The following is a 27,032-nucleotide window of genomic DNA, read 5'->3' as shown; positions in this document are numbered from 1 at the left end:
AGATGAATAAGTTTGAGTGGTGTCTTTAAAAGTGGTAAAGATCAAATTATGAAGATAACGCTGGAATTCAAGAGGAAAAATGCAGGCAAATATTTGTTTATATGAAGGGGAGGCAGAGATTGGAATTACTTACCAAGGGAGATTTTCAATAAATATCCAATTACTTTGCAATCATTTAAGAAAAGGATAGAAAAACAACAGACAGGGAACCAGCAACTTGGGCGACTGCCCTAAATGCAGATCAGTAATGATTGAATGATTGATTGATTAATCTCCCATGATCTTCCCTATCAAAAGCCTAGGATTGGTGAAAGCGAAATGACCTCCTGAATGGTGGGATCCTACAAGTTGAGATTCACTGGAATAGCTTCTCCTAAACCTGAAATGACTTCTATCAAATCATTTCGTAATTTCGCAAACGTGCCTAACATGCAACAGCAGCGCTTTATGTTTTTCACCCTTTCCCTTGTACACGGGCGCAACTATTGCAATTCTCCATTCATATGGTATAGCTCCTTAGTACAATTAGTAATCAAATAAGATATGGCACAATATCCCAACCCATTGCCTTTAAATGTCCCCAGAAGTCGTATAAATGCCAGCTACATTTCTAGCTTTCAACTGCAATTTCCCCATGTCTCATATCAAACGTATGGTAATGCCTAACAGTCCTACTTTTAGGACACTCCTTTCTATAACATTCATTTTTAACTACTACAAAAGCAGCTTTATGATCACATATATGATCCATCACTCCAGATTTTGACAGAGCTCATCTGGTTTATCAGCCCCACGTCTAGAATATTTTTACCTCAAGTTGGTTCCATGACTTTCCGATTCACCTGTCCTTCCCATATTAACATATTCACCATTTGTTGGTCATGTTTTATGTCATTCAGATTCCCTTCTCAGTTAACATTTGGCAAATTCAGATCAGCCGCTACAATATTGTTTCTGTCAAAGGATCTCTTTAATGAGTTATGATTCTGTTTCAATTGTAGTCTAACGTCATACTGACCATTCTCTAGACGACGTGTGTTTTGTAGGAAGTAGGTTTTACACGCTTTCTCTTCCTGATTAAGTGTTCTACTTGAAAATTCGTCTATAACCCAGATTCGCTCCATCAGTCGATGTAACGTGTGTGTCTGTACGAAGTGAGCTGACCTGTACGTTTGCTACCGTGAACATATGACTGATGGATTTCCCCAGCAAGTATGTAGCCTGATTGTGTGCTTTGCAGGACTGGCAATCCCTCACATTCAAACTTCCCTTCTAACATAATACACTTAATAAAATGGAAATTGCAACACCATGAAGGCATTAGTCGCTTGTGTTGATTTTCAAGATACGGAACGATGCTATGTACGTATGTAAACGATCAAAGTTTCAGACCCATTGGATTGTTGCTACAGGTCTCCCCACGTATTTGGTCGCGGAGGAATCAACTCCAGTATACGGACTCTGGTGTAGCGTAGTTGACATGCAGTCTGTGCAGTGAAGTGTTCCCTGTCAAACATGCCTCGACGACAGAGAAGAGCATGCTATCAACAACTGTCGCCGTTTGAGAGGGCTCGGATAATTGGGCTGTGTGAGGCTGGATTATCGCTACGGACTGTCGCTGCACGTGTTGTCCGACAGGCATCTACGGTACAACGTGTATGGCAGCAGTGGTCAAATGAAGGTACCCACACTCGTAGACCTGGCACAGGCCCAGCGCGACAGACAACTGTGAGAGAGGATCGCCGCATCATTCGGATGGCCCGTATGGAACCCCATGCAACAGCAGCGCAAATTCGAGCAGCTGTGGCACCCCACGTTACACAACAAACAGTTGGTAATCGCCTGCCTGGAGCTGGCTTACGAGCCCGTGTCCCTGCAGAAGGTGTTCCATTGACCCCACAACAGCGACGTGTAAGGCTGGCCTGGTGTCGAGAAAGAGCGATGTGGGTCGACGAATGGCATACGGTCGTCTTTAGTGATGAATCGGGCTTCTGACTTGCCCGCAGTGATCGCCGGATTCATGTGCGCCGACGAACCGGGGAGAGGGTCCGCCCAGATCTTATTGTCGAGAGGCACACAGGGCCAACACCAAGCATTATGATCTAGGGAGCTATTGGCTTTAATGTGAAATCACAATTAGTGCTTATTGAGGGCACTATGACTGCTCGACAGTACGTTGATAGGGTACTCAATCCAGTGGTTGTCCATATGATGGCGAACATTGCTAATGGGATGTTTCAGCAGAACAATGCCCGGGTTCACACTGCACGCATCTCCAGAGAAGCTCTCCACGACATCACAACCTTAGAATGGCCCGCCAGATTCCCGGATCTCAGTCCTATTGAGCATGTGTGGGACATGATGGGTCGACAACTGGCCAACCGTGCTCAGCAATCCACAACTCTGGAACAACTGACCCGTGCAGTGCAGCAAGCATGGGCCACAATTCCTCAGGAAACGATCCAGGGCCTTATTGACTCCATGCCTCGACGAATTCATCAATGTATTGCAGCTCGAGGTGTATTAATTGTTGTCCAAACTTGCGGTCAGAGGGACCTGAAAGTATAATCATCGAAGCACAACCGAACATTCGTCTTGCATGTTCAATTGCAGCAATGTAGCACTACTCCTTATGGGGGTTGCAATTTCCATTTTCTTCAGTGTATCAAACAACGTTTCTGCCCCAATGAATAGGTCGACATCATCAGGCTTGTTAAAATTTTCATCGGAAAGTCTTACACCAGTGGGGGGAGGTCCACTTAGAGATGCCAATGTGTACAGTACATATATGATTAGTAACTTGTGATAGAATCAAACACATTATATTCGTTTGGTAGCTATTGTATATGGAGCTTAATTCCAATTGAACAATATGGGCGACGGTTGATGGTACATTGTTAATACCCATTATTGGTATTTGATTCCTTGTCTGAAGTTGAGATAAACATAATTTTTCTAACAATGCCTCCTGTGACGAAATTAGATTGCAAACCACTTTCAGGAAGAATACGGCGTGAATGTTGACAGACCTCGTTGCCATTGACCTTCACTTTAATTGTTCTTAACAGTACACACGGTTTGCTATGTGTCTTCTTAAATGTAAGACAAGAACCCCTTGTATTGTTGTCCACCTGGAGTGATTCCTGACTGCGATGTAACAAAGAGTGGTGCCACTTGCCACATACTCTACATCCGCTGGATCAGCATTGTTTTACTATGTGATCATTACAAGACAATTTATACATCAGTTATGGCGTTTACCTTTTCATACATCGCAGCAGTCAGTGAAGCTCTAAAGTCTGGACACTGGTGGACAGTATGGGAATTATTACATACAACACATTAATCCTTAACACTAATAAACGATCGTGATTGGCTCTTGGTAAGACTTGCCCTTCCGTTGTCTAAAAACATGTATACTTGCTGCAATTTGGCAAATGCCAAACTAAAATGTGAAGCTCCCACTCGTTGCTTGTTACAATATCCAGCCTTTGCAGTAAAACATACACAATAATTGCATCCCGGATATCTTTATCCCGCTTCATAAATTTTAGCGTCTTCTCGTAACATGTACGAAGAGGTCACAATTGACTTATGCTCTCATATAACATGGAAGGTAGTTTCATTATATTTTCAATATGTTTATTAAAAATTACAATATAATTATCGCATCTCTCAACCAGCAATTCTCAAGCCATATCAAAGCTTTCTTCACTTAATTGAATGTGCTGAATAACTCTCCTATCATCTCCCTTTATAGCACTTTGCTAATAATGGAGCTCTGAATATTAGGAATAGTTGTATTTTTACTAAAAAAAGGGACATACAATTCTCTTTCAATGTAAACCATTCCTGAAATTGGTCAGTAAAATTAGGAATAAACATTTGTGGTAGCTTAACCATAATTGATGGATCCGAACTAATGCACTGGTTACATTCTTCACTGAAAGGTGGAGTAATCTAACGGCATTACATTACCTATCTTCCATTTGACCCCGCTTATTTTCATCATATGTCACTCACTGAGCTTCTATAAGTTTAATCTAACTTCTAAGTGAGCAGGTTATCATCGTAACTAACACACTGTGGTAAATGTGGATTTTGTAGCTGCCCGAAATCAAAGAAGTTACTTAACCTTACCTTCAGCCATGTTAAATTTCAAATGAGTAGGTTTACTTGGAGACATATCAATTTAGGACATATTTCAGGAAGGGTATCGCCTGTCTTTCATTGCTGAAGTCTGTTGCGTACTGGAATTGTTGCATCTGCTGCCTTCATCATTCTACATCACGACACATAGGTTAGTCACATAAGTACAGTTTTCTGAGTCCTTGTTCCTACTCGTACATCACAGCCACTTACAGAATTTATAATTATTTAAAACCTCCTTATTTACCGTCAACATCCTGGGAGCCCCGTGGAATGGTCACACATCATAAAGATTCATTTTCTGCCACATGGCACTCACCGCGACTACACGTGGTTAAGAATTCGACGTAATATTCATTCGTTACATGAAAACATGTACGTTAGTACCAGTGTAATGATGTATTCCGGTCTATAAGTTGCAATTCAATCTTCTGGCGAACTGTATAAAACCGATGGGCACGGTTTGGTGTCCGGCACTTTGAGGAAAAACACGAAATTATTGAACAGCAACGTAAAACATATAAGTACCAACCTACATATACAAAAATACCACTACCGACACAACAATATAAAATGTCCTCCCTGAACACTGTGCAATCTTAGTTTTGGAACTATATACATTTCATTAAAATGTTGTAACGTATTACATTCATTTCTTTAAATCAAACAACACATCAAGAATTATCTCGGATGAAACCATCTGCGGATAACACATTAGAGAACCTAGTTTCATCATCGTTAATGGGGGACGATGACCTAGATGTTAGGCCGCATTAGACAACAAGCATCATCGTCATCATCGTTAATGGTATAGACAACCAGGAACTACACTGATCATCTTCTTAAATTAAGGAGAAATGAAATACTAAGATCTCCCAAAACACTAAAGGTTATCGGTATACTCCGAGAGAAAATGAAATCCCAATACGAAGAATGACTTGTGCTATATTCTGATGGCATGTTTGTACATCTGCGAGACACCACCTATTCACATTTTGGCGCTAGTCGACGAAGAGTGATGCCAGTAGCACCACTAAAGGTACAAGAAAGCTTGCTTTAAATATGCGCCGTACACTTCGTAAGCGTTAGTCGTCGTCCAGTGTTGACGTTGTGTGGTAGGTGTGAATCAAAAATGCCTTTAAGGACACGAAGAAGACTGTATCAGCAGCTTATTGAGTTTGAACAAGGCCGTGTAATAGAGCTACGAGAAGGTGGATGTTCTTTCCGTGATATTGGTAACAATGATTACGGAGAGGCGCTGTCTCCAGAAGACCGCGGTCCGGCCGCACCCGGACCACTACAGAGCCGGAAGATCACCGAATTCGCCGCATTGCTGTAGTGGATCGTACCGCATCTACAATAGACACTAGAAATTTAGTTGGCACTAGAGCGACAGAGTGAACTGTAACAAATCGATTATTTGGGGGATAGCTCCGAGCCAGAGGCCCTGCCACTAACTCCGAATCACTGCCATCTGCGACTTCAGTGTTATAAATCTAGAGATCACTGGAAGGTCGAGTGGAGAACTAAGCTGTCTGCGGCGTCGACACACTGGACCTATACCAAGAGTGGTCTTTGGAGCGCTTTCCTTTGACAGCTGGTGCACTTTCGTCATTATCCCAATAACCTTGATAGAGGATATCTATGCCAGGTTGATGATTGAACCGGTTGTGCTGCCATTCATTCGCAGTATTCAAGGGGGTGTTTTCCATTAGGATAACGCTCGAGCTCATAACCCTGCTCTCAACCAACGTGATCTGCAGAGTGTCGACCAGTTTCCTTGGCCTATGCGATCACAAGACCTTTTGCCAGTTCAGCACGTATGGGAGATTATGGACGACAAATCCAGCGTCATCCAATACCAGCATTAACCATTACTGATGTGACTGGCCAGGCGCAACAGGCGTGGAACTCCATCCCACAAAATGACATAGGGCACCTGTACGACACAAAGCATGCTCACATGCAAAATCGTGGGGAGTACAGCGGTTATCAATGTACCTTCAAGTCACATGTCACAGGTATTCTCGTGCAAACTTGAAGGTGTGATGGGGAAACTTTAATCAAGTAAATATGTTACTTAGCCCTTTCCTGGCCAAACTATTTAAGAAATGAATTTTTGAGAACTAAACATGATTTTGTAGTGATGGGATGTCAAGGAATGAGAGGCTATTTTTTAAAAAAGTTTCAAACACTGGAACTGTGAAAAAAAATGTGGGCTGTTAGTATGCCTACGTGACACAAATGTGGGAACTATACTTCCCAATAACCAAACACTAGCACACACAAATCAGGACATAGAATGTGAATATGTGCACTCATCTTATACACCACAGAAGTATAATTAATTTACATCGAGGATTGTGGCGACGTTTAGTAAATTCACAGAGGCTTGCAGACTGAACGCTGAAGGCCATAACAGTCTATAATGATAATGCATGTGTGCATACAGCTGTAACCATCATTTCAGGTAGAATAAGGGGTGTGCAAAGTGAAAGCCAAACGAATAATACATCCACAATTATATATTGGAAAGGTAATCTGAACACATTTATTTGTCATGAAACAAGCTACTAATACTTTACATTTTACTTTTCATGGAATTTCTGGAACTCAGTAGCGTAATAAAATTAAATAAAATAAAATAACAAAAGAATTCTGGATATGAATAATCATGGCAAGATTTACATAAATCCTATTTATTTACCTATACTGAGACGAAAAAATGCTCAATCTATGTCCGAAACACTACAGAACAATTTATGAAAACTTAAACAGCTTAGAATTACTAAGATCGATCTTTCTGGTGCAGAAAATCACTTCACTTCCGAAAAATGCACGCTCGTGGCAGCCATTACATTACACACATGTAAACAAACACATCCACCAACCTAGGAACTGCAAATATACCACAGCAGATTTTTCTAGATATTTTCTGATGTCCACACCAGATAGCAGCACAAATCAAATGTGGGAATCAGGTTACCCAATTGCCCAATAGCGGAAAAAGAGTTAGTGGGAATTATATCATCCACTGGCCAGGAAAGGTTTAGACAACTGCTTGGCCTAAATTACATTCCTCTAAACTAATGTCTTCTTGATGTGGAATTTCATTTTCCGCCAGACATTCTGCAAGCAGAGGTTAATAAAATCTCTCTCCGGCGATCGATAGACTTCAGAAAACGATCCTTCAGAGCACTTTGTCAAGTATTCAATCGAAATATAAAAGCTGTATCAGAATTTAACTTACCTGAGTAGTGCCATGGGGAATTCCCACAGGCACAACGGAGCGAATACGCTGAGTCTCCGAAATGGCTGCTTGAGTGTATGACAATACTGGAGCATCGTTCAGCGTCGGCCAGCGTTTTCCCAGCACTTCGTCTAGTTCCTCGTGTATCCGTGCCTGAAAATATGAGTTTGTTGTTACTGTTACCATAGACTGTTAATTTAAAACTAATGTAAGAATATGAGGGTGGAGTAGGGAAAATTAAGTTGCTAGATCTTACAGGAAAACTTGAAATCCATTATGTACCTTAAAAACAAACGTAGCCATTACTATAAGATAATTGAGTCCTTCATGAAAGACAAATAAACAATTTCCGAGCAGGGGTGTTTTATATAGCAGTTACAGTTAGCTAGAGCTGGGATGTATATGACACAAAATATGCATAGAATTACCAGACGTCCGAAAAACTTGGACATATCCTACAATACAACCTTCTGTCCGAAGTCCGAGAGGAATTTTTCACAATTCCTCGATGTCCTACTTATATGGAAATCCAAAACATTTAGCTGTTGAAAATATATATTTTCCAGTCACGATAGAAAAAATGAATTCGTAACTTGACCACATGGGAAATTGTTTTGGAGGCGTAATAAAGTTTTCAGGTCCTTATTCTGGTTGTAGCTTGTAAATTTCGGTCAGCGTGATCAACGGTTGATAAGAGTGATATAATCTTATGTTATCGTTGGTGGTGTGACTCGGAGAAGTGAGGGGTGAGCGTTCTTTTTGTTTCATTTTGTGCTTCTAATGATAAGTGGACGAGATATTTTAGTACTAGTACTAGTATGAAATTTGCTATTCCGGGCTGTTGAAAATGGCACAATATCTTCCTGCGTATAATGCATTTGTAAAGTAGGTCTCTTCATTCATTTCTGCTCAATGGGCAGATGAGAGAAACAGATTATTGATACCTTCTGTGAGGAGAATACACACATGGTTTATAAAACACAGTCAGTAACAGCACACAGAACATTTTCTTTCTTTCTTAATCTGCTTACACTCCAGGGTTGGCTTTTCATTCGGACTTAGCGAGGGATCCCACCTCTACCGCCTCAAGGGCAGTGTCCTGGAGCGTAAGACATTGGGTCGGGGGATACAACTAGGGAGAATGACCAGTACTTCGTCCAGGCGGCCTCACCTGCTATGCTCAACAGGGGCCTTGCGGGGGGATGGGAAGATTTTTTTTTTTGCTAGGGGCTTTACGTCGCACCGACACAGATAGGTCTTATGGCGACGATGGGATAGGAAAGACCTAGGAGTTGGAAGGAAGCGGCCGTGGCCTTAATTAAGGTACAGCCCCAGCATTTGCCTGGTGTGAAAATGGAAAACCACCTTCAGGGCTGCCGATAGTGGGATTCGAACCTACTATCTCCCGGATGCAAGCTCACAGCCGCGCGCCTCTACACGCACGGCCAACTCGCCCGGTAAATGGGAAGATTGGAAGGGACAGACAAGGAAGAGGGAACGAAGCGGCCGCGGCCTTAAGTTAGGTACCATCCCGGCATTTGCCTGGAGGAGAAGTGGGAAACCACGGAAAACCACTTCCAGGATGGATGAGGTGGGAATCGAACCCACCTCTACTCAGTTGACCTCCCAAGACTGAGTGGACTCCGTTCCAGCCCTCTTACCACTTTTCAAATTTCGTGGCAGAGCCGGGAATCGAACCCGGGCCTCCGGGGGTGGCAGCTAATCACACTAACCACTACACCACAGAGGCGGACACACAGTACATTTATTTACCGGTCTTCGGAAATATATTCCATTACCAGTGAAATTCTTAAAATTTCATTTAAACCGATCAACCATACACTTCACGTTGATACTATTTTCTATGTTTTAGATCATTATGAAATATTAAGAATGTCACTGTTGATGGAATATAATTCCGAAAACTGGTTTCGATAATTTAAATTTATTGTGTTGTGATGTAGACTGTGTTTTATAAACCACAGCATATGTGTACAGTGTATTATTAGCACTGTTTTAGAAATTAGCTTTGTCATTTTAAGATGACTATAATTCATTCTGTGAACAGTATAACTGGAGTTTCTAACACTTAAACTGCCGTGAGCTTCATGATTATGTTTCAAACAGGCAAGACATTTTGCACCAAGTCAGTATGTGTTCTAAATATGAATGGCGTTTTGCAGTAAAAGTAGAAATTATTTAACCGAGCAGGTGTCGGCTCTGAGGATGGTTTTCCGTGGTTTCCAGATTCACACCACGCGGTTGCCGGAGCAGTGCCTTAATTAGCCTTTTCCTATCCCATCGTCACCATAAGTTCTATCTGTGCTAGTGCAACTTAAAAGCAAATGTCAAAAAAGAAAAAAACGATTTTGGTCCTGCTTTATTTAATTCCAGAATATCGCGCATTAAATATTGCTTACTTTTGCTTTCAGTGTATAATTAACCGATGTCTTACATTTTCGTAAAATGTCCTGCATTTTTGAGAATTAAGTCCTGCCAAACCAAACCCCACGGCGCTACAACCCCGAAGGGCCATGGCCTACTAAGCGCCTGATCCTCAACCCGAAGACCTGCGGATTACAAGGCACGACGAATCCTTTCTGCCTTTATTATTGGATTTCTAGACCTGTGCTACTATCTCACCATCAGACAGCTCCCCAATTGTAATCACGTAGGCTGAGTGGACCTCGAACCAGCCTTCAGATCCTGACCAGGGACCTGCGGGTAAGAGGCAGGCACGCTACCGTACACCGGGGACTGACCAAATACCCAGTCCGCAAAAATAATTTGTCAACCCTAAATATGCATCCAAATATGACCATATAGCAATTTTCTACTTTTTCTGCCACATCCCCATACCTTGGAGTCGCAGGTGCGAACTGTGGTGCACACATAAACTTGTCTCAACTGACGCCAACCCTATGTGGGAAGATACAATATAATCCAATATTGTGTGTTTCTGTGGGGGAAAATATATTCACTGTTGTGTGTTTCTGTGGTGGTTGGTAGTGTGGTTTGTTGTGTGTGGATGAAGAAGAGTGTATTGGAACAAACATAAGCACCCAGCCCCAGAATCACATAAATTAACTAGATGCGAGTAAAATTACAGAACAAGCCAGGCATCGAACCAGGGACGCTCTGAACCGAAGACATCGGCACTGACCATTCAGGCAAGAAGCCGTACGACCTTGCACCAATATATTCCTCCTATAAAGAAGGTAATTAAACGTTAGCCGACAGATCCCTCATGAGTGAGAACAGGTATATACAAAGAATAGAAAATATTTGGAAATCATCAGTATTACTTAGTAATGAACAGGAGCCTTGTTGGGGGATGGGAAGATCAGAAGGGATAGACAATGAAGAGAGAAAGAAGCGGCCGTGGCTTTAAGTTGGGTACCATCCAGCCATTTAAATTCACGGGAATATTTGACTGATGGAATGTGGGAAACCGCAGAAAACCAGTTCGAGGATGGCTGAGGTGGGAATCGACCCCCCCCCCCCCCCCGCTCTACTCAGTTAACTTCCCGAGGCTGAGTGGACCCCGTTCCAGCCCTTGTACCACTATTTCAAATTTCGTGTCAGAGCCGGAATTGAACCCGGTCTCTGGGGGTGGAAGCTTATCACACTAACCACTACACCACAGAGGTGGACTTACACCGTTTTTACTCATGTAATTTTCACTCTCGCGTAATCTTTGCACCAGAATTTTGGAGCGTCATTTATAAAAACGTTCTCGAGTAATTATCACATTTTTAAATGGTTTAAATTTGATGAAAACTTCAAAAATAACAAGTCCAATATTCACATTTACTGGTACTAACGAACGTTATATTTCAACAATGAATTGCGCCGCAAACTGATTTTGGTAACCATATGTACAATATAACAACAAAAAAGCCATGAAAGCACAAAACAAATTTCCCAGTACGAGAAAATAATACTACGAAAAAAGGTGTTTGGGGTTGAGTCGCAGATCCCCGTCATCGTTATGCAACTGTTCATAGTTTCGTGAGCATATTTGTCATTGTGTTCTGTGATGAAAATGAGTGATGCATAGGAGACTGCCGGTAAATGCAACCGTTCAATTTTAAATGCAGAACAAAATGGGAACTGGACAACGGAGAAAAAAAGTTGGCGTTTCAGAAGAAAATGTTCGATATAGCTGAAAACAAAGGAAGTTGTTAATAGCCGCCAAAAGTTCTCGTCGTCAAAAAGTGGAAAATTTCCGGACGACGCCTCTTTTCCCGAGTTCGTCGCCACTGCGACTGACAACGCAACAAACGGATCAATCGGATCCGGAGACCAGTGACGGTAATGATGAAATCTATGGTGCGAAAGAAGTGTAAGAAAGGGGATTCAGAAACAATGGGTGCTGAATCAGCATTTTCCCACGAGGTTATTGACCCCTGGCAAGGTCATTGACCCCTGGCATTTATACATCTCCCCCTGCCAGATGTTGCATAAGAGAGCAAGCCTAACCTCACAGTCACCATCTTGGAGGGGCTTAACCTCAATTTTACGGCTAGATACCCTTCCCGACGGCAACAGTCACCACCTTGGAGTGGCGAGGTAATTTAATTAGCATAACGATCACCCGCATAGCTATATAGATCATTAATTGCACCTCGAGCCATCATCTTCTTCTTCCAATTGTCAGCATTCTTAAGATTACAAAGGGGTAGCTGGACACATGCACTAAAGTCGTGAAGCATTCGGGTGACATATATTTGAAAAATTACTAAGACCCCTCTCATCTAATTAAACTTGGAATGGATTATGAAGTCTATTGAATTATCAATTCCACCCTTACGAATGCTTTACCACAAACATAAAACATACTATAGGGCCTTACATACTAATTCATGAAAAAATCCACGGAATAAATTCGTAATTAATCCATAATCGCAAAAGGCAAAAACACAAGAAATCAAACTAATAAATAAATACCCCATTGAAACACGGATATTGCGTCACTTGCACGTTGTCAAAGTGCATGCTGAAATATTCTACGTTTACTACTTAAGTTTAACGCGACACTTGTGATTTTCATGCTTAGAAGTGTCATGCAATTTATTTATCATTGCTTCGTATAGCCGCGCTGTCGTAAGAGAGTGTCCGACTCCATGGCTAAATGGTTAGCGTGCTGGCCTTTGGTCACAGGGGTCCCGGGTTCGATTCCCGGCAGGGTCGGGAATTTTAACCATCACTGGTTAATTTCGCTGGCACGGGGACTGGGTGTAGTGTTGTCTTCATCATCATTTCATCATCATCATCATCATCACCACCACCACCACGACGTGCAGGTCGCCTACGAGCGTCAAATAGAAATACCTGCACCTGGCGAGCCGAACTTGTCCTCGGACACCCCCGGCACTAAAAGCCATACGACATTTCATTGCATAAGAGGGTACCCGTAGAGATTTAAGCCTCCATCACTAGTCCCTCATTAGCAGATAGTCCTAGGTTCATCTTCCTCGGGGTTGCGTCCATAGTGTCTTGATCCACAATCTCCTACTATTGGAAGATCTGGATGGTCCTTGATTGAAATAAGGCAGGAAAAATGGCGCGTTCTAGTAGAGTATAATCCAATAATGCAGGCACACTGGCGCGTTCTGGTACAGTAGAGTTCTAGATTCGACGAGCACTCAATCACATGTGGACAATGGGAAACTAGTTATTGAAGCACTGTCTATATGCCTTCAGATAACATATATGGCTAGATCCAGTCATAGGCTCGAATGGACGACCCGAGTAGCGGTTGCGGTCTCTGAAGATCACTACTCGACTCCCTTTTGTTATAAAAGGGCACAATTGTAAGCCTTACTTATTCCTACGTGAGCTTCACATGTTCACTGAGGTAACACTTCCTGGCTAGAACTGGTTAGAATGAACATCTCCTATTACTGCACATGTCTTAATCACGGCACAATATTTATTGGTATTCGATAGTCAATGTCTTGGCGTTTATTGGAATTTTAGCCGTTCTTTGAAATTATTCATGTGAGCCGATACTGACTTTACTAGTTCGAATCCAAGCCGTGCGTTTCTGGATACGGGTTCCTTCTGGAAAACGGATCTGGTTCCCTTCCCGCACAACATACTAAGCGCTGTCAATGTTTCGTGGGGCACCCTATATGCATACCGGATGGTTCACCGGCCCCTTATTTTTTCGGATATAGGCAACCTAAATAACGCGTATAATCTGAAGATCATTTAAGTTTAGTTTTATGAAAACCAAATAACTTGAAATTTCTCCTCTGCTACCTTTGTGTGATCGCTGTAAATTGATCCATAGACCTAGCAAAGGAAAAACTACTATACATAATTCTGCATCAAATACTAAGGACCAATCTGCAAACGTGTGATTTATTGCGCCATGAAATAAAACCGGTAAGAGCAATACGAGTCCGCCTCTGTGGTGTAGTGGTTAGTGTGATTAGCTGCCACCCCCGGAGGCCCGGGTTCGATTCCCGGCTCTGCCACGAAATTTGAAAAGTGGTACGAGGGCTGGAACCGGGTCCACTCAGCCTAGGACGGTCAACTGAGTGGAGGTGGGTTCGATTCCCACCTCAGCCATCCTGGAAATAGTTTTCCGTGATTTCCCACTTCTCCTCCAGGCAAATGCCGGGATGGTACCTAACTTAAGGCTACGGCCGCTCTTCCTTGTCTATCCCTTCCAATCTTCCCATCCCCCAGCAAGGCCCCTGTTTAGCATAGCAGGGGAGGCCGCCTGGGTGAGGTACTGGTCATCCTCCCCAGTTGTATCCCCGACCCAGAGTCTGAAGCTCCAGGACACTGCCCTTGAGGCGGCAGAGGTGGGATTCCTCGCTGAGTGCGAGGAAAAACCCAACCCTGCAGGGTAAGCAGATTACAAAAGCACGTGCTCTGTAATGTAAAGAATTTAAATGAAACACTGTTGTAAAACATCACTGAATACTTTGACACGGATTTTAACTTTCGAGGTGGAAAAGCCATACGTAAGTACTAAACCTCTAACATATGCTATGTACGTTGAATTCGTGGCCAAGTCGGTTAAGGGTTGGAGCACAAGGTGTGTGAGTATCGGCAGCGTAGTGGTTCCAATCCAGCATAATGCACATTTTTTGAACGACAGAGGTGCTCCATTTTTATTTGCTAGTTGCTTTACGTCGCACCAACACAGATAGGTCTTATGGCGACGATGGGACAGGAAAGGGCTAGGAGTGGGAAGGAAGCGGCCGTGGCCTTAATTAAGGTACAGCCCCAGCATTTTCCTGGTGTGAAAATGGGAAACCACGGAAAACCATTTTCAGGGCTGCCGACAGTGGGGTTCGAACCTACTATCTCCCGAATACTGGATACTGGCCGCACTTAAGCGACTGCAGCTATAGAGCTCGGTGTGCTCTATTTTAGCGGGGATACACTAATAATTAGGGCTAGGATTTTCATGATGGAGCACATATTTTTTGTAAGACTGGTAAGTTCCTTAAATATATATAAATGCTTGGTATGAAAAAAGTAATCGAATGATAGTACTTTGTTAAGTCATATTTATGCATAAATGGCCATTTCTATGTGATAGAGCAAATTTAGACAATAAATGATCATATTCGTCATATTTTCACTCTTTCAGGTAGTAAAGACTTTTCTCATTCTGTTTCTTTCTTCCGTGTTCAATTGAATTGTTGTATTTCTCAGAACTACACATCGCATTTTGTTTCCTGGAAAATGGTGCGAACCTACCTTCCTCCCCTATTTCTGTGGAATTCGCAATAGAGACTTTACCTTTGCTCAACAGCGAGCAGGTAGCTACTTAAACCTGTCCTTCGTAATCTGGTGTGTCTCAGAGGTTATTGAATCTTGTTGAAGTCGAAAGTGTGTGTTCTGTGTAGTATAGATCAGAAAAAACGCCTAAAGTGAAGCAAAGTATTCGAGTAAAATTACAACAGTTCGTGCCTCAATATGGTGAGAAAGTGTTGGCGAGTGATGGTAAAGTACTGTATTGTAAACTGTGCGATGTAAGAGTAACTGCGGAGAAGTCGTTTAACGTTCAGCAGCATGTGGCAACAGAAAAACACAAACGTGGAGTTCAACGAATCGAAAATGTAAAGACACTACAGCAAATGCTCTTACGAGAATCTTGCCAATCTTATTCACAATTTTGTGAAGAACTTTGTACAGCATTTCTTAGTGCCGACATGCCCTTAAATAAGCTTAATCATCCAAAATTTCGTGAATTCTTAGAAAAATGCGCCGGAAAATCTCTTCCCGATCCATCCACTTTAAGAAAGGACTACATAAGCCGAAGCTACGAAACAACAGTGCAAGAAATCAGACAACGGGTTGCAAATAAGAAAATATGGGTATCAATTGATGAAACTACAGACTCTATGGGAAGATATATTGCGAATGTCATTGTGGGGAATTTGGGAGAAAATGGTCGAGGTGAAACGTTTCTAACAGACTGTGAACAGTTATAAATAGTCATTTTTTCCAACATTAGCAAACTGTTTGACAGATCTATGCGTGCCATATGGACCGAAGGCGTTCAGCAAGGCAATGTACTGCTCCTCGTAACGGATGGTGCGCCTTATATGGTGAAAGCTGCCAAATCATTAAAAGCATTATATAGTAAAATGGTGCATGTGACTTGTTTATCTCACGCCTTACAAAGAGTTGCAGAAGAGATCCGTAGTGAATTCAATGAGGTTGATAAATTGATTGGGTGTGTCAAGAAGGTATTCTTGAAAGCCCCTTCGCGTGTTGCATCATTTAATTTGCTAACTCCAGACATTCCCTTGCCACCTTCTCCCATTTTGACAAGATGGGGATCCTGGATTGAATCCTGCAACTATTACTGCCAGAACTTCAACATTGTGAAAAGTATCATTGATTCATTTGATAGCAGTGAAGCCGCTTCAATTGGACTAGCCCGGGAATTAATGTCTATTTCTGATATTTCAGGTCAACTTTCATATATCAAATCAAATTTTAGTTTTCTTCCTGCTAATATAACTGCTTTGGAGCAATCAGGAGTGCCACTAGTGAAGCAGATAAAACTAGTGAACATAAATGTGAAAAAATTTAATGTTGTTTGTGGTAAAGTGGTGCAAGAAGTATCAACGGAAATGGAAAAGTTGTTCCAAAAAACGAAGGGTATCACACATTGTGTTCCATTTCAATGATTTTGTTGGGTGAAAAGTTTTCTCTTAATCATTTATAATTAGGTTCAAATGATATTGTCCATTTCAAATTTGCTCCTCGTGTGTCAGCTGAAGTAGAACGAAGTTTTTCAAAGTACAAGGCTTTGTTGTCTGAAAATAGGAATTTTTCTGTATTTGAAAACTTGCACAAGGTATTCATTGTATATTAAAACTCAGCACTCATGAACTGAAGATACAGAAGCACGTGAAAATAATCGCAGCATGCTTTGACTATGTACTGACAATTTTAATAAAATAAGAAGCGCATTACAATATCAAATTGCATAGTTTAACTTCTCTTGTGGAATTTATTCATAAATAAATGGTTCGTTGCCATAAAATGACTTATTAATTGATTTTACAACTGGAATTTTACGTGAAATGTAATACTGTTAGGTCATATTTTTATGTTATTATGCATATTTTGATAAATTTTAGGCTACAAGAGCGTGTTTTCTGTGCATATTATGGTGAATTTTAGGTCATAAAATCTCTAGCCCTACTGAAAATGAAAACCTACAACCTGTTTTCCAGTCAGTGACCGGGTCAGGGATGTAATGAATGAATCATATATAGGCTATTATTACGATGGGGTCGCCACTCCCAAAGTGATATATTAATAAGTGATAGACGCTACGAAATGAGAATGGAGTGTGTTGCTGGAATGAAAGATGACAGGGAAAACCGGAGTTCCTAGCCCTAATAACAATCAATATTCTTTTTCCTACAGGTTTTAAGGAATTCGCCCTGATTTGACGTCTTTCCCTTAAGAATGGATACGGGAAGGATTGGGAAGGAAATTGGCCTTGGTGTTTTAATATGGTGCCGTCCCGGCATTTTCCTGGCAGTGAAAATTGGAAACCGAGGAAAACCATTTTCAGGACGGCCAGCATGGGATTCGAATCCACACTCTCCTGAGTCCAACGCATTCAAATAATAATCCACACCTACGAGGTCACATCACAGCAATTATTCATTTCCTCACGATGTATTCCTATGAAAAGTACGTTCAGTTGTTGCTAATTTGTGGAGAAAGTACGGTCGAATTAATATGTATGCCACGTGCTCCGTAATGGTAAAAAGTTAAATGAACACTGTAAAGCATTATTGAAGACTTTTACACGGATATCAACTTCCGATGTCGATCGGCCATACTGAAGTAATAATACATTAGCGAGCGCTTTCTATGTTGTATTTGTGGCTGAGGCGTTTAAGGGCCGGTGACTCAAAGTGTCTGAATATTGGTAACGCAGTGGTTCGATTTCAACCTTACGCATGTTTTTTTTAATTTTTGACCGACAGATCATGTCCCATTTTAACGAACACACAATGTTTATGCTCACTTACCAGGTCACAACAGAGCACATATTCATTCACTCACGATGTATTCCAATGACGAATGCGTTTTTGCGGAAACAAGGCAGAACGTAGTCCAGTCGCAACGTCTCTATCACGAGCGTTTATCTGACAGAAGACTGCCGACTACCAATACGTTCCGAAACCTTGAACGAAAATGGCGGTAAACTGAGACGCTTGGAAGGGTAACGTCCGTTAGAGATGTTCCTATAACGCCTGGTCCAAATGAAGAGGCTGTTTTGGACGCTGTCCATAATAACCCTCATATTAGTACTGGGACACTTGCACAGCACGCTAACATCAGCTGGTCATCAGTCGTGCGTATACTGCATAACAATAAATTTCACCCATACCATCTGCAGTTACACCAGCAGCTCCAAGGATGTGATTTCGATGCTAGAGTTACGTTTTGTCAATGGGCATCACGCACGGTAACAAATAATGCAGCCTTTTTTTGGTCAAGAGTCCTGTTTTCAGACGAATGGCTATTTCACAACAATGGCTTCGTGAATCAGCCCAATATGCACTATTGGAGCGCGGAGAATCCTCATTGGGTAAGACAAGGCGCATTTCAAGTACAGTGGGGAATAATATCTGGTGTGGGATCTTCAGTGACTATCTCATCGGACCATATTTCTTCTACGGAGCAAGGGATTACCATTGTAGTTTCACCGAGCTCGATAGCTGCAGTCGCTTAAGTGCGGCCAGTATCCAGTATTCGGGAGATAGTAGGTTCGAACCCCACTGTCGGCAGCCCTGAAAATGGTTTTCCGTGGTTTCCCATTTTCACACTAGGCTGTACCTCAATTAAGGCCACGGCCGCTTCCTTCCCACTCCTAGCCCTTCCATGTCCCATCGTCGCCATAAGACCTATCTGTGTCGGTGCGACGTAAAACAACTGGCCACCATTGTAGTTTCAACAGGACGTGGCTCCACCTCACGGATCTGTAGCCCTCCGGAAGCATTTGCGTGCTTCATATCCAAATAAATGAATATGAAGTGGCGGACTCGTTTACTGGACCGCCAGATCACCCGATCTAACGCCACTTGACTTCTTCCTGTGGGGTGTATGCACGGGAGCCTGACGATCCTAATCACCTTCAGCAACTGATCATCGAAGCAAGCCAAACTGTTACACCTGACATGTTACAACGTGCAAGAACGTCTTTACAACGTCCTGCTGAAATATGCTAAACCAAGGTGGTCAACATTTCGAACACTTGTTACACTGAATTTACAGAGTACCCTACTTCCTACCTACAGACCATAAGGTCTTAGTCCAAGCTGGCTACGTAACATCGGATAAAACGGTCTTTTTGAGGACCAAATAAAAATTCACTCTTTGGAACAGGATGACATATGGCCATATTACAGTCACTGTAAAGGGCTTTAATCGAAAGAAAGGTGTACCAGCGTGCGAATCGAACCTACTACCAAACAGCTTCGCCGGTACAATAACAGTGATCCGTGATTCACGCGAGCCGTGGTGCGTAGCTAGCATGTTGTGGTCCATTCTTGTCCAAACGTAAGATAGACTTTTTCGCAGCTGTGATCATTTTAGACATTCATTATAGTTTAAATAATAGAAATAACACTGTCGCTAATGATTTCTACCATACCCGCGAGCATTATACAAACGGTATATTTGTACAAAGGCCATAAAGAAGCAGGTACTGATGTTTTTCGGATGACTATGATATACGCGTTAGTTGGGTTACGAACCTCCGAAAAAATAAGGGGCTGGTGAACCACTTGGTATATACACTCATGTTCATAAAGAACAGAACACCTTGAAAGACTAGAGATAGGAAGTTCATATTCACAGAACATGTGCATTAGTATGTTCTGAAGAAATGATTGGCATTTGAACCATGTCGGCCAACAGGTTCAAGGTCCAAATCGATATCTCGGCGCACCACCACCGGCTGGGAAAAATTGTGCCAGCGGCTCTCGTTGTCGCTATAAACCGAAGGTAATGGATCAGTGTGACTTGAGAAGTCGTGCAGGATTCCTCACAGACGTACGCGAGAACCGTACCGTCAAATGAGTGAGTTGGAAAGAGGGCGCATTATTGGCATGAGAGAACTTGATGCATCCATCCAGGAAATTGCTGCTCATGTGGGACAAAGTGTGTCGGCAATGAAACGGTGTGTACATAATGGTTCACAGTGTGTCGGCAGTGCAACGGGTGGGTACAGAATGGTTCATAGAAGGCCGTGTGAACTCGACAAGCTGGTTCGGCTCGCACCAACCAAATCACCCCCCGAGAAGATCAACACCTCCTCTGAATGGCAATGCAGGGCAGACCTTGGTCCTCCTCGGCTCTGGCGCAACAGAGGAACAGTGTAACGTATAGTACACTATCAGGCATGAGAGTCCTTCACCGTTTATTACGGTCTGGGTTACCGGCGCGTGGTCCACGACTCCGCCTACCTTTGACTAATGTGCATAAACATGCTGGACTGCAATGGTGTATGGAACAACGTCACTGGGGCAGGAATGGCAGCAGATAGTGTTTTCGTACGAAACTAGGTTCTGTTTGTTCGGAAATGATGGTCGAATTTTGGTTCGCCGCAGACAGGGGGAGAGGCATCACACTGACTGCATTCGCGCAAGACATACAGCGCCAACTCAAGGCGTTTTGGTGTGGGGTGCTATTGGGTACCACCACAAATCACAGCTGGTGCGTGTTCAGGGCACTGTAACTGGTTTGAACTACGTGAATGATATTCGGCAATCCGTAGCCATACCCTTTTCTGTTCGACATCCCAGACGCCATATTTCAGCAGGATAATGCGCGACCACACGTTCCTGCCTTCCTGTCGTCACAAAATAGCAGACTGTTGCCCTTGCCCGCCCGATCACCGTACTTGTCGCCAATCGAAAATGTGTGGATATGGTAAAACGACGGGTGCGGCGCTGTGACCCAATGCCAACCACCAAAGACGAACTGAGTAACCAGGTGTATGCAGCATGGATAGCTATACCCCAGGATGCCATTCGCGCATTATACTCTCGATGCCATCACGCATGGAGCAAGTTGTCAGTGCCCACGGAGTACCCAGTGCCTACTAGGCAATAGGACACATGCTGAACTTAGGTGAATGAAATGCTAATCGTTTCTGCAGAACATACTAATGAACATGACTTGTGAATATGAACTTCCTATCTCTAGTCTTTCAAGGTGTTCTGCTTTTATGAACACGAGTGTTTATAAGAACTGGAATCAGAGATAAGGTTTTTGGGGACGATGATATACTGTATAGATTAATAAATAAGGTTGTGATCGACTGCAAAATAACCTCGACAATGATCCTCGACAATACTGCGAGATGGAAGGCAGACATTGGTATGATAGTAAACGGGATGACAATTCATGTTTTGGGTTTAACAAAGAGGAAAGGCCGTCTCAGTTTTAATTACTGCGTTGATGGGTTGAACGTTCCTCGATGGGATCACTGTAGGTACCTAGGTGTTCATACAATTAAGAAAATGGAAATTGCTACACCATGAAGGCATTGGTCGTTTGTGTTGATTTTCAAGATATGGAACGATGCCATGTAGGTATGTAAACGATCAAAGTTTCAGATCCATTGGATTGTTGCTACAAGTCTCCCCACGTGATTGGTCGCGGAGGAATCAACTCCAGTATACGGACTCTGGTGTAGCGTAGTTGACCTGCAGTCTGTGCATTGAAGTGTTCCCCGTCAAACATGCATCGACGACAGAGAAGAGCACGCTATCAACAACTGTCACCGTTTGAGAGGGCTCGGATAATTGGGCTGTGTGAGGCTGGATTATCGCTAAGGACTGTCGCTGCACGTGTTGGCCGACATGCATCTACAGTACATCGTGTATGGCAGCAGTGGTCAAATGAAGGTACCCACACTCGTAGACCTGGCACAGGCCCAGCGCGACAGACAACTGTGAGAGAGGATCGCCGCATCATTCGGATGGCCCGGATGGAACCCCATGCAACAGCAGCGCAAATTCGAGCAGCTGTGGCGCCCCACGTTACACAACAAACAGTTGGTAATCGCCTGCGTGCAATTGACTTACGAGCCCGTGTCCCTGCAGAAGGTGTTCCATTGACCTGGAGGCATGATTTTTTCGCATTAACGATAAACGCGAGAAAAAATATTTTTAAGCGATTTTGTGATATCTTTACGATTCATATGTTTCTGGTTGAGAAAATATGGATATTATGCTCACGAAATAAAGCGAATTAAAGCGACAACGCCATTTTAAAGCGAAATTCAATTATTTCGCGATAAGCGCGATATTACACCGAAATCTGTAGTGAATAACGAACTTGGACATTTTGTTCCAAGATTATGTATGAAAAGAAAAGGAAGAGCGAAAAAATATTCATCAACAGGAGAGAAATATGTTATCATTAATGTTCTGGAAAATCTGTTTAAGACATGGCATCGAAGAAAAGGGGTTGTCTCCAGGCTTCTTGCCAAACGAAATGTTTGGAATGTTGTTCTTCTGGTGGCTGGTGCTGATAATCCCACCCCAGCCTGTCTCCTCACGGCATTGTGCAATCCTTGGAAACCCTCATGACGTCTACAAGCATCTCAATTGACTGGTGTATTTCGGCTTCGTGGTCAGGTAAAATTAAGGAAGTGATCACAGACAGTAGCGAAGATGGGTCGCTGGACAAGACACTGTTACGGCGCACAGCAGAGCTAAACAGTTTGCGAGTGAAGGTTTATACATTTCGGAAAGCAATATTTTAATGTGTGAATTCTGTAATGTTCGTATCGAGTGGGAGAAAAAAGATACTGTCTCGAAACATTGTTTTAAAAATAAGGAACATTCAGAACGTAAATTTAGCACTCTAACAGTGAAACGGCAGGCAACAATTAGATATACAAAAGAAAGCTAAGAGTGAAAAAATAGAATTTATTCACGAAACAATCACGAAATAACAGCGATGCTACTCAAAGCCAACATCCCGCTGGAGAAGGTAGACGACCTTGCAGTCCGGAAAGGGCTTCAAAAGTATGTACCAGGTATGTACAGTCAAATACAGTCTCTAATGTATTTGGTACAGTCTATCAATTAAACCTCCACAATCAGCGATCAGTGATTGTAATGAAACCTTTAATGAATAATTTTAGAATTTCATTAAAGCGAAATTAAAGCGATACGGCAATACCTATTTCGCGCAATAACGCGAAAATTAGTATCCTTCTCGCGAAATCGTTCAAAAATTAATGCGAAAAATCATACCTCTACATTGACCCCACAACAGCGACGTGTAAAACTGGCCTGGTGTCGAGAAAGATCGGCGTGGGTCGACGAATGGCATAAGGTCGTCTTTAGTGATGAATCGCGCTTCTGTCTTGCCCGCAGTGATCGCCGGAATCGTGTGCGCAGACGTATCGGGGAGAGGTGCCACCCAGATCTTATTGTCGGGAGGCACACAGGGCCAACACCAACCATTATGGTCTGGGGAACTATTGGCTTTAATATGAAATCACAATTAGTGCTTGTAGAGGGCACTATGACTGCTCGACAGTACGTTGATAGGGTACTCAATCCAGTGGTTGTCCATATGATGGCGAACATTGCTGATGGGATGTTTCAGCAGGACAATGCCCGGGTTCACACTGCACGCATCTCTAGAGAAGCTCTCCACGACATCACAATATTAGAATGGGCCGCCAGATCCCGGACTTCAGCCCTATTGAGCATGTGTGGGACATGATGTGTCGACAACTGGCCAATCGTCCTCAGCCACCCACAACTCTGGAACAACTGACCCGTGCAGTGCAGCAAGCATGGGCCACAATTCCTCGGGAAGCGATCCAGGGCCTTATTGACTCCATGCCTCGACGAATTCATCAATGTATTGCAGCTCGTGATGGGCACATCCTGTATTAATTGTTGTCCAAACTTGCGGTCAGAGGGACCTGAAAGTGTAATAATCGAATCACAACCGAACAGTCGTCCTGCATGTTCAATTGCAGCAATGTAGCACCACCCATTCTGGGTGTGCAATTTTCATTTTCTTCAGTGTATAAGGAAATATCTTCATTTAGGTAATCACATAAACGGGATTGTCAATAAAGTTTGCAGTTCTCTATATAGGATTATGAGAGTAATTAGAGCTTGTAGTAAGGATGTAAAGGAGAGGGCATATCTTTCGTAATAATTGTACTTGGCCTCCTAAGAGGTCTGGTGGAGGTCTTTCGAGTTGACGCCGTATAGGTGTCCTACGCGTCTTTGAGGATTGGGCGCTTCCCATAATGAATTCTAATGATGAAGACGGCGCACACATCCAGCTCCCGAACTACTGGAATTAACCAGTGAAGGTTAAAATCGCCGGCCGGCTGTTAATCGAATATGGGTCCCTCTGCACCAAAGGCCTGCACGCTAACTATTTAGCCATGGAGCCGGATAAGTCTTTGTCACAATTAAAATACGGTTCCAGCGTATGGTACCCTCACCAGGATTACTTGATTCGATAACTGGAAAAATCTCCAAAGAAAAGCAGCTCGATTTGGTCTGGGTGATTTCAGGAAAAAGATTAGCGTCACCAAAAGTTTGCAAAATTTAGGCTGGAAATATTTGGAAGAAAGGAGATAAGTTGCTTGGCTAAGGGGTACGTTCCGAACTGTCAGTGAAGAGATGGCTTAGAATGGCATAGTCGACGAATAATTCTGAGTGGTGATTTTTAAAGTTTCCAATTTGGAAATTTGTAATTTAAGAGGACAAACTGTAGCAAATATTCGTTTATAGGAAGAGCAATGTGCGATCAGTTTAATTTACCAACTGAAAAGTTCGATACATTTCTAAATTCTTCGAAATTATTTAAGAAAATTGAAGGTGAACAATTGATCGGGAATCTTCCCTATGCCCGACAGCCCTCAATGCAGATCAGTGGTAATTGTTTGATGACGGGTTGATACCTAACTAAGAGGTATCGACAGTGGCCGAAGTCTTTGTGAAGAACTTCTTCGGCTGCTTCGCTGTACAGAGGGAACTGCACAACAACCAGTGCACGAACTTCGAGTCGAAGCTGATGCAGGTGGTTCTACAACGTCGAGGAGTTCAGAAGACACGTACGACCCTCTCCACAGTCAGTCCGGTGGCATTGTTGGGCGGTTCGTACAGACCGTCGAAGAGAGCCTCAGGGAGGTGGTTTCTGCCCACCAGACAGACTGGGATGAGAGGGCTCCATTCTTCTTGATGACCAATCGAGCGCCCACCTACAAGACGACAGGCATGACATCTGCCAGCATGGTCTTCAGGATAGAGCTACGACTGCCATGCGACCTGATGTTGGGGTCGGCACTAGATCAAGTGCAGCCAGCGACGGACTACGTGAGGGAGATTGTTGACCGGCTAAACGACACACACGGCTATGCCCGACAACATCCATATAAGAGTAGCCAGCGACAGAATGAAAGCCCACTACTTATGTTGGCGAACTCAGCAGGTTTCCAGGAAGGCGACCGTGTTTGGCTGCACCGTCCTGTGCGAACGAATGAGAATTCACCGAAGCTCAGTCACTAGAGGAGGGCCCATACAATATCTAGGATGAACGACGTCGTTCACAGAAAACTGCGAGGTCTCCGAGAGGAGATGATGGTCGTCCATCTGGCTCTCCTGACGCCGTATCGTGGAGCAGCTCCGGACGAGCAGTCTTAAGGAGGTGGAAATGTGACGGTCACTGCCATTTCTTTGTAAGGCTTTGGGAGGAGCACGCGTTAGTCTGCCTCCAGTCTTCAGTGACGTCAATGGGTTAGGACCCCTCCCACTCGCCACTGCAACAACCGGTCAGTATCGAGCCAAACGCACAAGAGCAGGCCGCTCTGCCAACACTCCGTGATCTCACTGCCGGTCTCCCTGACGGCACGAGAAGTGAATGGATGTTGAACCCATAACATTCGATTTCGAGAGGACTCTGGAGCTTTATCCTTTCGTGAACTATCTGGAAGTGCCGTCCTTCTTATTTAAGGCAGGCCGGACGAGTTCTGCTTATACAGTTCTGCCAGCGATCGAGATGGTTCAGTTCTGTCGGAGGTTCAGTTGAGTGAGTGCAATAGTGGAGTACTGGATCACTCGGTATACAGTGATGATTGAGTGCTGTTGATACTGTGTGTGTGAACTGACGGTGAGTGTGGGACAGTGCAGGTGATCGACGAGTGACAGTTAACGAAGGACGCTGTGAGTGTACGGACTGTGTACCACATACAGATTCGAAGGACTATGCTGAGCGCGCAAGCTGTGAACTGTGTGATCCGAGTAGTGTACAGCGAGCGTAATTGTGGATTTCCCTAAAGTCTCAGAGACAATTGTGGAAGAGTTTTTGTGCGATTGTTATAGTTTATAACTGTCAAAGTGGGTAACTAGTGTGACTGAAATAGCGAAAGCAGAGAGACAGCGCGAACTGGTGTAATTGTGTGCCTGTGTAGTTGTGTAAGCAATAATAGTTAGCCAATTAACCTTAGAGTAAACGCTACCATTTGTGTGTTCATTTACCTACCCAGCCTCATGTTACAGCATAAAGGCATATTATTCTAAAAATAACATGCCCGATACTTTAAGGTGTTGTGGGACAAGGGTTCAACAATTTCCTACATTAAACACTCCCTACGGATAAAAGCCTGGGAACAGAAATTATCAGGTGCTCAAAAATTCAGCCTCTCTCTATTATTTAAACTGTGTTGAGAATATGAGGGACGTTTGATGGACGTGCTAGTATATGCCAGTCACTTTAAAGGATTCTTCAACAGTTCGGGATAATATTAGTGTTGGTGTGCAGTACCATACTACAAGAACTACCGATGTTAGAAACACTATGACTACCCGCTGTTCTGCATTTCTAGGAGTAAGAGGTTCTCATTCGTGGGTAGCTGTCAATCATTTTCTATGTTAACATACCACTTAAGTGGCTACCGTGGAGAATCTGATGAAGCCGTGGATTTTCATTCGGTACATATTAGTAATAATTTATTCGCATTGGAATAAGGGTTTAGAATTTGTGCACGTCACTTCTGTAGATCATACAAAAATATCACGTTTAATGACTTGCAAGAAGTTTATTCCGCCAAATTAGTAAAATAATACAAACGAAA

The 27,032-nt window shown here is 43.1% G+C and overlaps 1 protein-coding gene across 4 annotated transcripts in view; it reads right to left on the bottom strand.

Annotated features, from left to right (window-relative positions):
- phtm (phantom) overlaps positions 1-27,032 on the bottom strand; it is a 486,877-nt gene that overhangs the window by 50,915 nt on the left and 408,930 nt on the right. For all 4 annotated transcript variants that reach the window (XM_067139510.2, XM_067139509.2, XM_067139508.2 and 1 more), the window contains one exon: positions 7,400-7,552. In XM_067139510.2, coding sequence (XP_066995611.2) covers positions 7,400-7,552 — 153 coding nt within the window. The remainder of the gene's footprint in view (positions 1-7,399; positions 7,553-27,032) is intronic.

Source organism: Anabrus simplex, chromosome 2, assembly GCF_040414725.1.
Source record: "Anabrus simplex isolate iqAnaSimp1 chromosome 2, ASM4041472v1, whole genome shotgun sequence".
Lineage (NCBI taxonomy): Eukaryota > Metazoa > Arthropoda > Insecta > Orthoptera > Tettigoniidae > Anabrus > Anabrus simplex.
The sequence above is the reverse complement of the archived record's forward strand: the minus strand, read 5'-3'. Positions and strand labels throughout refer to the sequence as shown.